The sequence below is a fragment of the Peromyscus californicus genome, unplaced genomic scaffold (assembly GCF_007827085.1).
Source record: "Peromyscus californicus insignis strain IS unplaced genomic scaffold, ASM782708v3 Scaffold_4__1_contigs__length_199733344, whole genome shotgun sequence".
Classification (NCBI taxonomy): Eukaryota; Metazoa; Chordata; class Mammalia; order Rodentia; family Cricetidae; genus Peromyscus; species Peromyscus californicus.
Window position 1 is genome coordinate 185330466 of NW_026294562.1, and position 15372 is coordinate 185345837.

The 15372-nt window shown below is 55.9% G+C and overlaps 2 protein-coding genes across 8 annotated transcripts; one reads left to right on the forward strand and one right to left on the reverse strand.

The window, feature by feature from the left end:
- The first annotated feature begins 336 nt into the window (after positions 1–336).
- Leng9 (leukocyte receptor cluster member 9) lies at positions 337–2456 on the forward strand. Its single transcript, XM_052714398.1, has one exon. The coding sequence runs from the start codon at positions 938–940 to the stop codon at positions 2402–2404; it is 1467 nt and encodes a 488-aa protein (XP_052570358.1). The 5' UTR covers positions 337–937; the 3' UTR covers positions 2405–2456.
- Positions 2455–14578, reverse strand: Leng8 (leukocyte receptor cluster member 8). Of its 7 annotated transcripts, XM_052714389.1 has the most exons (17): positions 13593–13725; positions 11829–11921; positions 11053–11224; positions 10611–10718; positions 9536–9646; positions 8545–8797; positions 8193–8334; positions 7773–7976; positions 7495–7545; positions 7107–7385; positions 6877–7017; positions 6473–6758; positions 5952–6053; positions 5799–5867; positions 5571–5700; positions 5282–5489; positions 2455–3700 (listed from the first exon to the last, which is right to left on the reverse strand). In XM_052714389.1, the coding sequence occupies exons 2-17, from the start codon at positions 11864–11866 to the stop codon at positions 3538–3540; spliced, it is 2457 nt and encodes an 818-aa protein (XP_052570349.1). In that variant the 5' UTR covers positions 11867–11921; positions 13593–13725; the 3' UTR covers positions 2455–3537. The 7 variants fall into 7 exon arrangements, with proteins under 7 accessions (XP_052570349.1, XP_052570351.1, XP_052570346.1 ...); XM_052714391.1 differs by lacking the exon at positions 7495–7545; XM_052714386.1 differs by lacking the exon at positions 13593–13725 and adding an exon at positions 14312–14578 and having other exon boundaries at positions 3582–5489.
- Positions 14579–15372: the final 794 nt, after the last annotated feature.

Genomic DNA, 15372 nt, shown 5'->3' on the forward strand with positions numbered 1-15372 from the left:
AACCAGACTCAGGTAAAACCACTGAACCTTGGTGAGGCCAGGGTAAGGCCAACCAGAGGCGGGGCTTATGTAAATCATTCAGGTGGGTCGGGGCCAAGGTAAGCCACGCTGCCCGGACAGGACGGGACACTTATAAGTAACTTGGCACCGGGCAGGAGCAGGAGTCGCTTTGCTCATAGTGAGGAATCGGATGTAAGTCAATTAATGGTATGGGGACTACACACTTTAAGGACGGTCGAGGGCGGGGCCAGGATACCTGAAACACCGCCCCCACCTCCACCCCCCACCCCCGCCGCAACACACACAAAGGGCGGTGTACGTGTAAATCTTGTGCTGCAGGGTGGTAGGGGGAGGAGGAAGGGCAGGCTCCCTAGAGGTCCTGAGAGAGGGACTGGGTACAAGCAAAGCGTTTGGTTGCCGAGGGCCGCGATCTCGTAGCCCCACCCCCAACGTCATGGGTAAAATATATGTGAATCAGCTGGCTGGGGAGGAGGCCTTGCTCCAAGGCTCCCTGGATGCTCTGAAAGCGGCGGAGTACATGCACAAGTACTCGCAAGGGGTGGAAACTGTCTCGCCAAAGCCCAGAAAGGGAGGAGCACATATAAAATGGTTGGACGGGATGGAACCTGCCTCCCCTTAGTGCCTGGGAGGATCTGCACACTAGTTAATGGGCTGGTTGGGCAGGGCTAGCTAAGCTCGCCAAGGCCCCCGAGGGGTGGGACACATCTGGGGCGGGGCAAGACCAGGTTCCTAGGGAAAATCAGAGGCCGGCTACATGTAAATAAGCTGGGCAGGGCCGGGAGCGCCGGAGCCAGTGGGACACTCCGAGGTCGGGCCTAGGCTATCGGCCTCCCTCTAGGTGCGGCAGGCGGGGCTCCGGGCGTCACAGTTGGGGCTCAGCGCGGTGGACCGAGGCTGCCCAGGGTGCCGCGGTACCATGGAGGCCGCGGCCGATTCCTCCGAGGGCCCCCCGGCCTGCCGCTTCTTCCTAGAGGGCCGCTGTCGCTTCGGCGCGCGTTGCCGCCAGCCACACCCCGGGGCCCCAGCGCCAAGCCCCGAGGTCGCGCGGCCCGAGGCTGGGTCCAAGAAGCCGGCGCTGCGTACTGCCGCTGACGTCATCCAGCGCATCCGCTGGGACCCGCGCCTGGACCCCGCCGACTTTTCGGTGGGCTACACCGACCGCTTCCTGGGCGTGCAGGAAGAGCCCTTCTGCGCCTTCTGCTGGGACGAACCGCTGGCAGCGCTCGGGCCCGGCGTGTTGGCCGTCCCGCAGCACCGCATCCGCTACTTCCGCTTCCGAGGCCGCCTAGTGTGGGACCGTGCCTCTCGTACTGACCTCATTTTTGGCTCGGGTTCTGTGACTGGACGTGGACCCACCATCCTGGACGCGCTGGACGGCGGGGACGAGTACTGGCCAGAGGTTGCACTAGAAATCCCTGACACCGAGAAGACAGAGGCAGCTTCCGAGGTTCAAGACACCCAGGATGCTTCTAGGGAAGAGGATGGAAACGCGGCAAGAACTGGGCTTGGTTCGGGCTTGGAGACACCCAAAGAGGGTGGGGCAACCAAAGAGAGCAGAACTGGGCTTGATTCGGGCCTGGAGACACCCAAAGAGGGTGGGGCAACCAGAGAGACCGTCCTGAATAGGACGGCAGAGTCAGGAACACCAGACCCAAGGGAGTGCTTCACAGGAGTAAAGGAGATCTTGGACTCACTAGAGGCACCTGGAGCCACACTGCTTCCACGGTGGCAGGCACAGGCCATGGAAGCTCCAGGGCTTTCTGCTGAACAGATGGAAAGTGAGTGGGATCAAGGGGCTTGGCCTGATGAAAGGAACACCCCTCGCCAGCCCCGGCCCACACACTTTGTGGCAATGATGGTAACAGAGCCTGGGCTGAGGGCGGAAGTGGTCAAGGCCCAAGAGCATCTGGTCCGGATTGCCCCTTCTTGTGCGGCTTTTCTTGTACCTGCGCAGGCCCTGCACCTGACAATGGCCTTGCTGAGGCTGACAGGCCCTGGGGAGGAGGCCGCAGCAGCTGGGGCTCTGCGGAGGGCCCTCTTGAAACCAGGGCTTCAGGCACCCTCTGAGCTGCAGTTCAAGGACTTGGTTCTTCTGGGCCACCATGTGCTCTGTGCCACACCCTCCCCCACGCTGGCAGGCATGGCCCAAACTCTGAATCAGAGGCTAGAGGCTGAAGGGCTGAGAGTCGTGCAGCCCCCAGGGGGACTACAGCCACACCTCACCCTGGCCAAGGTGCCACACGGATCCCAGGTTTGCATCCCTGAGCCTGGGTCAATCCTGAACCAGGAGCTGGGGAGGCAGCCCCTAGGGAAACTCTGGCTGTGCCGTATGGGCAGAGCAGGGCATAGCTACCTGCCCGTGGCTGAGATTCCCCTAAAGTGACCAAGGTTCCAAACTTTGAAGAAACAAGCCAAATAGAAACAAGTTCTCTCTCTCTCTCTCTCTCTCTCTTTAATTTTGGTTTCAAGCTTCCAAAATGTACTGTACTCAATGCTCAAGGAGAATGAAGGGAGGGGAGGGGAGAGGTGGGGAGGGGAAGCAGGGAGGCATCTGGAAAAAAAGCAGCCTGACAGTCCAGCTGTTTGCAACCTCACAGCACATCCTCCAGTTACATGGCAGAAGAGGGGGGAGGGGTGAAAAGAAAAGGGGGAGAAAGAAGAAAAATAACTTAAACACACACACAGAGAAAAGAGAAGGAAACATGACGTGAGCTGGTGATCCATGAAGGCAGAGGGGAGGAAGGAAAGGAGGGTAACCATTTTACCTGTATTGAACCAGGGAGCAGGGAGGGAAAAGGAAGAGGAGGGAGGGAGGGGAAAAAATCAGAAGAAACATTGGGGCCGAGGGAGGAAGGGACACGGAGACAACTTAATACAACTTGAGTAAGGCGAGGCAGCCCTGCCGGCATGGTCCCGCGAAGGCCTTGGAGTCCTCAGTGCGCTGTGCTGCTGGTCTGGCTGTGTTGGTGGTGCTGGCTGGCGTTTCTGGGGTGAGGGGTTGAAGGTGGGGCATAGTCTTTAAGCAGCTCCCCTCACCCCAAACACTGAGGCCCCAATGGCTGGGCAACAAGAGTCTATGAAGAGGCAGACGAGGCAATAGATGTGGCTGGCTGGTGCCCCGCTGCAGGCCGGTGCGGGCTGGACGGCCTGTCTTCTGCTGGCCCCCCAGCATGGGATGGGCCAGCACGCAGGGTCAGGTGCTGGAGTACGAGCTCGAAAGAGAGAGAGAAAAAACACTGAGACAGCATTAGTGGAGGTGAGAGGTGGACACAGAACCTGTAGCCCCCACCCCACCCTCCTCCACTATACTCCCAATTATCCCCTCTGAGACAAAAAATAAAAACGTAGAAAAATCTCTGTACAGATCCCCGGTGGGAAACGGGGGTAGGGACGCTGGCTCTTCCTGGAGCCCACTCCCCACAAATTAATTTACAACCCATGTCCATGGCTCAAAAACAAAATCAGCAAAGGCGGCGCTGGGCCACAGCCCTAACCCCGCCCGTGCTCGATGGGTGCTCAGAAGGCTGGCAGCTGCGCCAGGCTGAGGCGGCAGTCCACGCTGGAGTTGTCCGGGCCCGTGTAGGACAGGCCCAAGGGCTCTAGGAAGGCCCGGCAGGCGGCCTCGCCCTCGAAGGCCAGCTCGGCCTGCAGGTAGGAGACAGGCAGCGCAGGGCGGAAGCTATGGAGACAAGAGGAGAAAATGATGAGGCAAGCGGACCAGGGAGGGCCCAGGAGCAGGAGCAACGCTCCCCATCCGGGCTCCCACAGTTTTCCTCAGCAAGGAACCTGCTGGCTTCTGCAGCCCCTCCCAACCTCCCCACAGCAGGGGCTTGGGGGGGGGGCAGGGATGGGGTTGGTAGCCCCAGTGCCCAGCTGCCCCCCCCTTGCCCACACTTACCTGTCCAGGAAGGAGGGGGCAGGAGGGAAAGGGCCCAGCTGACTCCTCTGCTGGCTGAGGGGCTGGAGCCAGACAGAGTAAGTGGTACAGGGCTCAGAGGGTAGGGACAGTGGCGCCCCACACTCCAGGATACTTGCACAGAGTATCATACTCAGCAGTGCCTTCTGGTTGGTACTAAGATGTCCTAATAGTGTATGTGTCCTACTAGTTCTGGGGACATTCTACTACAGGCCACCACAGCCCTTTAGCCACTTGGGAAGTCTCACCAAGTATCTGGAACCAGTCATCCTATGGCCCTGGGACAGGGCAACCTCCCTCTCTCTCAAGTGGCCTTCCAGGCCACGGCAGGGACTTGTGTACCAAGAATGGCTGTGCCAAGTTTACAGGGAGATCAACACAGGCCAGCACCCTGAGCACTCACAAGGACCATTTGCGCTGTGCAGCCAAGGCTGACTATGAACAGATTAAGAATCACTTGCACCACTGAGGCTTGAGATCTGCTCATTGAGGGGCCCACTGGACCACAAAAGACTGACAGCCCGATGCCCACTCATCTCAGTCAAATCTGGAACCATATCCCCATAGCCCCTCCCTTGGGTTGAACTGACTACAACAAAATCCTACACGTTTCCTAATGCACAGGTTGCAGGTACCACCATAACAGGACTACTACCTTAATGAGAAAATGCTGCTGTTTAGCTCAGCATTCAAGGCCCCTCGAGATTGTTCACAGACCTCTTGACCAGGGTTTCTCAACCTTGGCAACACTGGCACACACTACTGTGGGCCTTCTGTTGCACAGCATCCCTGGTCTTTACCCACTAGGTGGCAGCATCATCCACACCCATGTGACAAGCAAAAATATCAGGGGACAATAGGCGGCACATCTCTTCCCCACATGGACAAGCCTCATGTCTGATGACCAGAGGGCCTTGCAATACCACCACCCTCCGTGCCACAGGTCCCCAATCACACTGTCCCAAAAGACTTCTGGTACTCAAGAGTGGAATGGGCACAAGGCCTCATCTCAAGAGACTGCTGCAAAATGAGCCAGGCTACTCTTTCTGATGTCAGGAAGAAGAGCAGCAAGTAGCTGCAGGTAAAGGCCGGGAAAGGAGGAGGCAGATAAGCCAGCTTCCAAGCTGACATGGACAGAAGAGGAGTGCAGGGAAGGAGAGGGCACGATACCAGGAGCAGTGAGGTAAGAAGAGTGGGAGAAAACCCCGAACTGAGGGTGGCTGAGGAGGAAAGCAATGAAGGCCAAGGGAGGGACTCCAGCAGAGCAGCTGAAGGACGACCAGGATGTGGAGGGGGCGTGGCAGAGCCACAGCACAGAATGCAGCAGAGTGCAGTGCCACATACGTTTTGATCATGGCCTTGAGGGCGGCCTTGCGCTCCCGGTCTGCAAACTTGTCCACAAGGTAGCCTGACATACAAGGCGCATGGCAATAGAGCCGGAAGAAACGGTGGTAGTTGCCTAGGGCCCAGGCTGCCCGCAGTGCTAATGCATGGGACACACAGGGGTCCGCCTTCAGCTCCCTCGTGAGGTATGCCAGCTCCGTAGTGATGTCTGCACAGGAGAGAAGAGGAGGTCAGGCAGCAGGGCACCACCTTGGGCACGGTACCCTCCATCTTGGGACGGGCCTCTCACCTCCAGAGTTCTTGGTGAAGATGTAGTAGAGGATTCTGTATGCAGTAAATTCACCTACATTGCCTGCCAGGTTTTCTGCGTACAGCGACTTGAGTTGTGTCTGGCACTGGTTGAATTCTTCATGGTCACCCTGAGAGTAGGGCATGGAGGAAGGGTGTGAGGAACAGACAAGTACAGGTGGTTTTGAGAGAGGGGTGGGAGCCCCACGGCAGCTGCCTAGCTCCCTACCTTCTCCAAGGCAATGCGGGCGTGTGTCTCATACACCTCCACGGTGAACTCGGTGCGGATGCCTTGCACCTGGGCAGTGGGAAAGAGCAGTCAGGCTGAGCAGAGAAGGGCAAGATGGCCCTGACTCCAAAGCCTTCTCGGCATCTGCCTTACCGTCAGGTCCTGCCGAATAGACTTCATCTGCTCACAGGCGAAAGCGTAGTCCTGCTTCTCCTTCCAGTGGGACTTGACCATGCACAGAGACTTCTTCAAAACCTGCAGGGAATGGAATCCAGGCTGAGTGCAGAGACAGCCGACAGGCCAAAGCCACTGGGTGGCTGCTCAAGGAGAGCTGCGTACAGCCTGCACAGTGACTCACCACTATGAACAAACAAGATCAAGCCAACACAGCAGGACTGAGTGCCCCACGACTTCCCGTTGACACACGGTGCTGTGCCATCCTCAAGCACAATAGCTACCTTTCATAAGGCCACTGGCTCCAGGGTCCCACATCAAAGTCTGCCTCAACTTTGCTTGTAGTAAGGCTGATGGTGGTCCTGCTATGCCCCAAGTGTGAAGAGCCTGCATGCTAAGGTCTTCTCATAGCCAGAGCTGCCACCTCAGACACCCCACATGTCCCCTGCTCCCCCACTATGTTAGCTCCCTGGCCTAATGCTAACACTGCCTGAACTTACAGAAACAGGTCGCACAGTGGATGGGTCAGGGGCGCAGGTCAGTCGTAGATAGTGCTTTGTGATGTCAGGACAGGTGCCCACAATCTGCAGCTCCTGCCAGTCAGGGTCAGCTCCACTGCTTTCCAGGTTACTCATCTGCAGCACCAAAGGTTCAAGGCGCAGGCGGCGTGAGTGCCCGTGCTGGAAGCGGGCTGCCCTCTTTTGCTTCTTAAGCTCACGCTCTGGGTCCTCACACTCCAGTGCTGCCATCTTCTTGCGGCTGCGTTTGGTGGGAGCTAGGTCGTGTCTGGGGAGAACGTGTAAAGAAGGTCAATGTCTTTAGCCACTGAGAAGGCCATCGACCCACCTGCGAGACCCAATAAACTCCACCTAGGCCCAGGAAGAAATGCCACTCAAAGCCTCACCTCTTTCCACGCTGCGCCCTGCCTCGGCCCCGATCCATGTGGGCCCCACGACCACCCCGACCCTTGGGGGGTGGGTTCCTGCGGCCTACAGGGTGACACTCATTCCCCGAGTAGGAGCTGTCAGAGTCTGAGTGGGAGTCACTGAGTAAGAAAACATTAAAGTCAGGCCTGGAACACAGGGTAAGGCAGCAGCCCCCTCCCAGTTGCCCTCCAGCCACAAGCCTGCACACCTTCTCCGGAAGTGGCGGGTGGGGGACCTGGATGAAGAGCGGGAGCGCGAATCTGTGCTGGAGGAAGAGCTGTTGTCCTTCATGAAGACGTTGCGGTTGCCGAACTTGGCGAAGCTGCTACCCCGGGCTCGGCCAGCACCCCCAGCCCCAGGTGTCCCTCGCTGGGATTGGGCACCCCCGCCCCTGGTCACCGAGCCTGCCCCCCTGGGAGGGTGAAGGCTGCTAGGGGCCTCCCACCGCTTCTTCTTGGGGCTCTCAGCCACAGGCTCCCTGGTCAGCCTGAGGATATAGCAGGGCAGGGCATTACCAACCAGCCACCAACCTGCAGGACTGCAGACCCCACCCTATGGCCCAGGGCCACAAAACCTCAGAAAGGAGAGGCACTTACCCCGGCAACTCAGCCACTGTGGTGCAGGAAAGGGACCAAGCCCAAGATTGTCTGTGTCCAGGGGATGCTCTTAGCCATCAAGCCACCCATACCTCCCCAGCAGGCCCTGCCTGCTCCCCCAAACCCCATCCCTGATCACTCCTGGGCCATCCACCCACCCCACAGGGTCCTGAGATAGAGCTGTCAGTGTTCTGGCTCATTTCCTCTGAAGCTGCTGGGTTTTGAGGCCCCAGCCCCCAGCCCACACCCAGCAGCCCCACTGCGTCCCCCAGACTGACCCAGGCAGAGGCTCTCGGCTCCAGTCGATGGTGTAGGCAGAACCGTCCTGGAGCCGGGCCTGCAGCACCTCCTTGAGCAGCTTCTCTGTCCGGTCCTTGTCCTCTTCCGACTCGCAGGCGGTGAAGCACCGCTCCACATATTCCTTCATATCCTGCGGCCAATCATCCGGCTTCCCAGACAGGTTTCCTCGGCCAGAAGGCCCACTGTGGGAACGGGAAGACAGATGAGGGCACTCAGGTGGGAGGACCCGCGTCACAGCAGACCCTTTCCTGTGATCTGAGATGGCAGTCCTACACTGTACATTTCCAGTGTTCCCTTCGCCTCATGAGGCACTCAGAGTGGCCCCTAGAGAGGGATCCTGGAGTACAGACATTGCTGAACACAGAGCACGTGTAGGCAGGGGTGGGGATGAGAATCACCTGTGGTTCTGAGCTTTCTCAGAGTTGGGCTGGGGGCCAAAGCTGCTGTGTTGACCCTCTGCACTGGAGCTGAAGTTCTGGTTGGTGACAGCAAAGGGCCGCTTCTGGATGTTGAACTTGAGACCTCCAGTCCCAGGGGCTGCTGTGGGAGGACAGCAGAGACTGGAGTTAGGCCTTCCCCAGACATTCAAACTGGCCAAGCTCTGGACCAGGTCCCTAGCATGACCATATGAGTTCCAGAACAGCCTTCCCCTAGACTAGGGCTTACCACAACACCCTGACAGAGGACCAGCCACTCTGTGGCTCATAGCCAAGCCCCAACTTTCTGACCATCAAAGGTCTGTTAACTCACGTTTCATGCGAGTCCACAGCTGCTGACCCTTCTTGGGCTTGGCAGGCTCGCTGTAGTTGTGCGGCCCATAGGTCTGCCCGGTAGGTGCCCCTGCCTGACTGTGCTGAGTGGCTGGGGCTGTTCCAGACTGAGGGCCGTTGCTTAGACCATGTGTTCCATGCTGAGGGTTTGAGGGCTGAGTGGGCTGGGCTGCAGGTAGCTGCTGAGGGGAAGCCTGGTAGGCCATACTCTCATCCATGCCAGGGACTGGAGGCTGTGGGAAGAAGCAGAGGCTGAGGGCAGCAGGCAGTATTCGGAGGCTGGATCACGTGGTACTCAGTTCTTACAGCCACCCTCTTCAGCACTAAATGCTACAACCTTCTGTGGGTTACAACTGTCCACAGCTACCTCGAGCAGCAGCCACCATTACTGCCAACCCTGGGGCCTGACTCTACTGAGGACACAGTCACTAGGGTTCTCTCGAGCACATCAACACTCACGACAGCACACCTGCCCGAACCCTCTGATGAGGCTGCACCCTCTCAACTCTGAAGAGCCACTAAGGTGCAGAGGTCAGGGAAGCGAAGCAAGCACTCAAACCCAGGTCAATGTACTTCCCATGCGCCAGGGACCCCCACTCCTCTAGGCTGCACCAGATGCAAAGGCGGCATGGAGGGTAGGTGTGAGTGTGTGTACACCACTTGCTGTGTGTGTAGGGGGCACACTTGCTCCTGAATGCAGTTATGAGTGCACATGCTGGAGGAAAAGAGAAGACAGACCACAAAGCTACAAACTACTCCTGCTATCTCCCCAACACTACAGCCCCTTGGCCTTGCCCAGTCTCAAGCCCATTCTTGTTTTAAAAGCTAAGCTTTTAGATCAGGAGCTGCTCAACAAGAAAGAACAGGGAGGTAGCAGCTCTGAAACAGTGCAGCCCATTCCTGACTACAAGTCCTCTCAAAACCCAGGCTCCTGCTCCCAGCTGACCAGGAGCAGCTAGGCACAGCATTACCTGGTTCAGAGTCCCTTGGTGCTGGGGAGCCGATGGCTGCTGGGCTGTAGCTGAGCCGTAGGAGCTGGCCATCCCATACTGGGAGGGGGAGCTGTAGCTCTGGTACATGCTCTGCCAAGGCACAGGGAGAGCCGGAGTTAGTGAAGGCTGCTCATGCCTTCGGCCTCCCTTGGAACTGTGCTCAATTCAAGAGGCTATAGACGCCAGGCCCATGTTCTTTCCACCACACAAATCTACCAAATCATGTATTTTCAAAAAAATCCAAACAACAAAAAAACCCTCTTCATTCCACTCATGCCAGCACCCAGAGCTCCTGTTAACAAGTGGTGAGACGTCGTGAGTGCCAACATTTCTAACGCTATGATCAAGAGGCAGGCAGCGGGCAGGGACAGTGGCTCACCCCTTCCATCACATGACTCGGGAGGAGGGTGGAGACAGGTGGGGTTTCTGTGCAGTTTGAGGCAAGCCTGATCTACATAGCTTGTTCCAGGCCAACCAGGGTGACACATTTAGACTGATCTTTAAAAATAAAAAATAAAAAGGCAAGCTTGTGGTGGTGGTGTGCATTTAGGAGGCTGAGGCAGGAGGGGAGTTTGAAGGCAACCTAAGCTAAATAGAGAACTCTGACCCAAAAAGTAAAACAAATCCCAGGCTTCCGCTACACAGCTATCAGTGTAAGTGGGTAACATCCCACAGTAAGTAGCATGAAAGAAGCAAGGCAGAGAAGAGAAGCAGGAGTATGACTTGAAGGGTTTGGCAATGGGAGGCTCTGAAGATGCTCTCTGGGCAGCCAGGAACGCTCAATGAGCACAGTCAAATGGAGAGCTGCAGCAGGGCAAAGCACAGGTGACTGGGATATGCTAATGTCCTGGGGTCTGCAGGGAGGCAGTGAGGATGTCAGCATCAGCAGCTGGGATGGACCATGGCCAGGTCAGATCCTGAGACCTGAGCAGGAAGCCGGTTCACATTGGAGGCTACTGACAGGTTTCTGAACATCGCTCTGTCTGTCTTCACTCCCACTAACCATTCCCCAACATCGACAGAAGACTCTCTCGCCCAGCAGCCAGGTACTCACCATGGGGTAGTAGTAGCTGTAAGGATAGGCGTAGTTGTACTGCTGGTACCACTGGTAGTATTGTTGCTGCTGCTGCTGTAAAGCTGAGGCTTCTGCCTGAGAGACATACTGTGGAGACAGAGGCATGTATGTGGCAGTGAGTACCAGCCACAGGAGCCTATGGGAACTACAGTCCCAAGAGGGAAGGTCTCTACTGCAGAAAAGAAAGAGAGTCCATGCCTGACAGTAAGTGTAGGCTTATGGAAGATGGGGCAGGCCTCCCTCCTTAAGATCACTCAGGCCCTGGCTGACTCCAAGTTGTTGACCTTTCCCTCCACCAGATTTAGTTAACAGGAAAACACATTTACAGTCCCCTAAGGCATGCCATCCTCTAGAAGCCAGCATCCTTTCCATCCTGAGTAACAGCCCCGCCCTAGCACAGTGATTCCCAAGTCCTTCTCACCTGCGCACTGGCCACAGGCCCACTGCTGCTGGCTTTGGAGCTGCTGGCAGCCCCTGCTTTGCTGATGCTGGCCAGGGCCTGGCGGGCCTTCTCCCACTCTGGGTTCTCGTGCATGGGAGTCTCCATGCCATTCTCTCTGCTGGCCCCAGCCACCATGCCATACTGAGAAGACCTGCAAAGGTGAGACAGAGTTCTCCTACTGCACACAGGTAGACAAGGCCCAAGTTCCACAGCTAAGCTCTCTACCTACCAGAGCCCTAGCTGAAGCTGGCACACAGCAAGTGCCAAGCAAATGGAAGGCTGACCAGTGTGTACAAAACTTTACATGACCTATGGCCTTAGGAGGACTCATTTTTCACAAGTAAATGAATTCTGATATGGCCAACTATGGAAAAAAAGAAAGGAATTATTAAAAAGACAGTAAGAGGGGGCTGAGAGATGGGTCAGTGTTTAAGAGCATGTCTGGTCCTGCAGATTTTGCAAGTTCAGTTCCCAGCACCTATGTGAGGTGGCTCAAGACACCTATAACTCCAGCTCCAAGGAATGTCATGCCTCTTCTGGCCTCCATGAGTGTGAACAACACATACATACATACACACACACACACACACACACACACACACACACACACACACACACAGAAAACTCAGAGGGGAAGCTTGCCCCTCTACCCTAGCCCCCGGAATTTGGATTTCTTCTTCTAAGCCATGTGAGGTCCCATTATGTCTTGTTCCTATTTCCCGTCACAACGGCTATGTTCCCCTAGCCCTACTAACCAATCTGCGCTGCGCTGATCACCCACGTTGGCCGCCATCTGGACCTTGGGGTGTAGGGAGTGGACCTCGGGAGCCAGACTGCTTTTTCACTGTCTATAAGAAAAAAGATGAGTTAGACCCAAGGAGGAAGAAGAAAGTAGATCAGACCCATAAAAGGATAGGCAGGAAAGAGAGCATCTCATAGAAGCATTAGTAAAGAATGGAAAAGAAACCAGGCACAGTGGTTCATGACTGCAATCCCAGCACTCTTTTGGGAGTTCAAGGCCTGCCTACACTGCATGTTGAAATCCTGTCTCTAAAACAAACAGCCAAAAGAATCAGAGGGAATCCCTAATGTGAAATGAAGACCCTTAAGCATGAAATGAAGACACTGGACTCCCTAAAATGCAGGATGTGAAAATGAAAGACAGACAAGATGATGAAATTATCATTAGCAGAGTGGATGTGAGAGGAAACCAGGCTGAGGTGGTGGATGGGGAGACCTCAGTCCTGGGCAGAGGCTCTAAAGAGAATTCCTAGAGTATTGATACAGGTTCTGAAAAAAGCAGGAGGAAGGCACTCCAGTGAGTAAAGTCCTAACTATCAGTGAATAAAGTATCAGCTAACAACAAGTTTGGCAAGAGGGAAGTTTCTGGGGACACACTGAGGAGCACAGAGCTGAGATTGGAGAACATCAGCGAACAGAGCAAAGTTTCCAAAGAAAAAGGGCATCTCTGGGTGTCCCACTGAGGAGCATCAGAGAGTGGGAGGTAGGGGAGGCTCTCTCCATGTGAAGTCACTCGATGTCAGAACCTGAATCATCAGGGTCCTCAGAGGACAGAGAAGAGACTTATATAGGACGTTCCTAGGAGCAGGAGCTGGTCTGGGAGAAATAACAGACACTCCCTTGGGTAGGGTGTCTGCAGATAAAGCTTCAGAATGCCCTGGGAGACCCACAACACTCTTAAGAAACCATTAAGGGTGAAGGGTGGGGTGGAAGAAACATGACAGCCTTGGGGACAGGGCCCCAGGGGCCCAAACAACAGGGTTTACAGCAAAGAAGCCCAATGAAGAACCCGAAATCTTACAGGAAGCTTTAGGGGCACTGACAGGCCTCAAAGACCTTTAAAAAGAAAAAAAAAAACAAAAAACAAAAAACACCAGACAGACCGCCGCTGGGTGGAGTCAAAGGGTCGACATTAGGGAAGCAAGTGGGAGAGCCTGAGGGTACTAACTGGTATTAGGAGTTTGGCCTAGGGAGCAGGGGTCTGATGGACGAGGGCAACACGGACTCTTAAGCTCAGAAGCACCTGGCTGTCCCGCAGGCATGGGGTCCACGACACCAGGTGGAAATAGTGGTCGCCCTGAACCCAAGCGACCTTCCTTTCCCCGCCTCCGGCGGCCAGCCACCAGCTCAGCCGCGCCTGCGCACCACGCCGCGAGGGTGGCCTCTCTCTGGGTTGCCCCGGGCAACACGGCGGCCGGCGTAACAGCAGGTCAATGGGGCCGCCAGGGGAGCGTCTGGGGCTCTGGGGACCGCGGCGTTCCCGGGGCCCCCCCACGGCAAAGCGGAAGCGCGTGCGCACGCGCAGTGGCGCAGGTCGCGCGCGCCCGCGCGCACCAGACACGGGGCATGCGCGAAGACGCCCGGGCGGCCACACCCTTTGCAGACGCTGGGTGCGGCGTCGGTTAGCCTCCCCAAGCAGGCCCGGGCTCGCAGAGCGCGGGGCCCGAAGGAGTCCCGGTGCTCGACTGCCAGTCCGCCCCACCATTCCTCACACTCACCAGGACCGCTTACTCCCGGGATGCGTTACGGGCGGCCCAAGGCGGCTACAAGACAACCGCGATAGCGCCCGGTCACCGGCGGGCTCCTCTGGGGCTGGAACGTCCTGGCCGCGGCGTGATGACGTCGCCCGGACGTCTGTACCCGCCCCGTGTCGCGCCCAGCCAATGGCTGTCACCGCTGGGTTTGCGCCACCCTCCACCCCTCCCGCCTACGCAATTGCGCGTGGGCGTTGTCAGCAAGCCGGAAGCAGGGCGTGGACGGTGGCCCCGTGGGGACAAGCGCCGTAAACTCTCCCATATAACAGCCTACTTTTGACAAAGTCTGCAGTAGTCATTAGCCCTAAAATGTAAAGTATGGGGACAGGAGTTGTGAGGCTGCGCACAGCGCCGTGACGTTAAAGAACAAAAACCAAAACAACAACAACAAAAGAAGCCGGGCGGCGGCGGCGGACGCCTTTAATCCCAGCACTCTGGAGGCGGAGCCCGGAGGATCTCTGTGAGTTCGAGGCCAGCCTGGCGCACGCCTTTAACCCCAGCACTCGGGAGGCAGAAACAGGCAGATATCTGTGAGTTTGAGGCCAGCCTGGTCTACAGAGCGAGATCCAGGGCAGGCACTAAAACTACACAGAGAAACTCTGTCTCGAAAAAAGAAAGGAGTGGGATAAGGATGAATCTCCCCTTGGTAGGCTTGCCTAGTGAATAAACCTGGAATGGCTCACCTGGCCTGGGGAACAGTGAGTGCGAACCCAAGGAAGCAGGAAACACGCGTCGCTTGAGGAATGGGAGTAGCCATTGAGCTGTGACGCTGGAAAGGTAGCCGGGGTAGAGGGATGTGTAGAGAGAGGAGGCTTGCAGAAGCTAGAAGTATGTGCGTATGTGCATGAGTCTGTAGATGAGGCTGACGGGGAACTCGAAAGAGATCCGCCTCCCTATAGGACTAGAGTTGTGAGCCGTCACGCCCGGCCACAATAGGCTTTTCATAAAGCTCATTGTTTACACCACGAAAGAGTGAACTGTGCCATTCAGTTAGGGATCCCTGTTAATAAACAAAGAAACAGCACCTTGTAGCCTAGCTTCCGGTCACACTTTGTACTAGCGACTTTTGGTAATTACACACTTGATTAACTTTGTATCATTTTGTTACTGTTAGCATGATAGTTTCTTCCCATCTTTTTTTTTTATAATGAACTTTTATTTTAGAATAAATTTGGGTTTACAGAAAAAAAAAGTTGCAAAGATAATACGGGAGTTGGGCATAGTATTCCCAGTTTCCCCTATTGCTACCACCTCGGATTCACCATGGTTTATTTGTTAAAAGTAATAAAACTGACTGATGTTGCTTTAATACTCTGAACTAAGCCGCAGACTTTACTTAGCCTTCGATACTTTTCTAATTAATGTTTTCTCCGTGCCGGAGTGTAACCCAGAGCATCATGTTGCGTTTATTCTGCTTTCTACCTGTCCTGTCAGAGCTGACGTGTCTAGACTGAAGATACCCATTTGCTTGACGATGCAACTGAGGTTCAAGGAGTCAGATAACTTGCCCGCATCAGCACAGTGGTGCCAGGACTGGGCCCAGAGGTATCCATCCACCGTGAGAGGCCCTTCAGGGTTTTTGTCCCTTGGTGTTTGTGCATCCTACTGCCACTGTTTGTCACACCCAACTTGAGGATCCTGCTCTACCGGCTTCCCCTACAGAGCTGCTGGTCTTCCAGAGAGTGCTACTTCTCTTTCCCTTTTGTGGACTTTTTGTCTCCAGCATTTAACTAGGCCACGTGTT

Bases quoted from the DNA above. Each gene is read 5' to 3' on its own strand.
- Leng9 (XM_052714398.1), top strand. From the start codon at position 938: ATGGAGGCCGCGGCCGATTCCTCCGAGGGCCCCCCGGCCTGCCGCTTC.
- Leng8 (XM_052714386.1), bottom strand. From the start codon at position 11,866: ATGGCGGCCAACGTGGGTGATCAGCGCAGCGCAGATTG. The intron at 11,225-11,828 runs GTTAGTAGGGCT...TCACCTTTGCAG, and splicing joins GATCAGCGCAGCGCAGATTG to GTCTTCTCAGTATGGCATGG. The intron at 7,977-8,192 runs GTGATTCTCATC...CCGTTCCCACAG, and splicing joins GAGAAAGCTCAGAACCACAG to TGGGCCTTCTGGCCGAGGAA.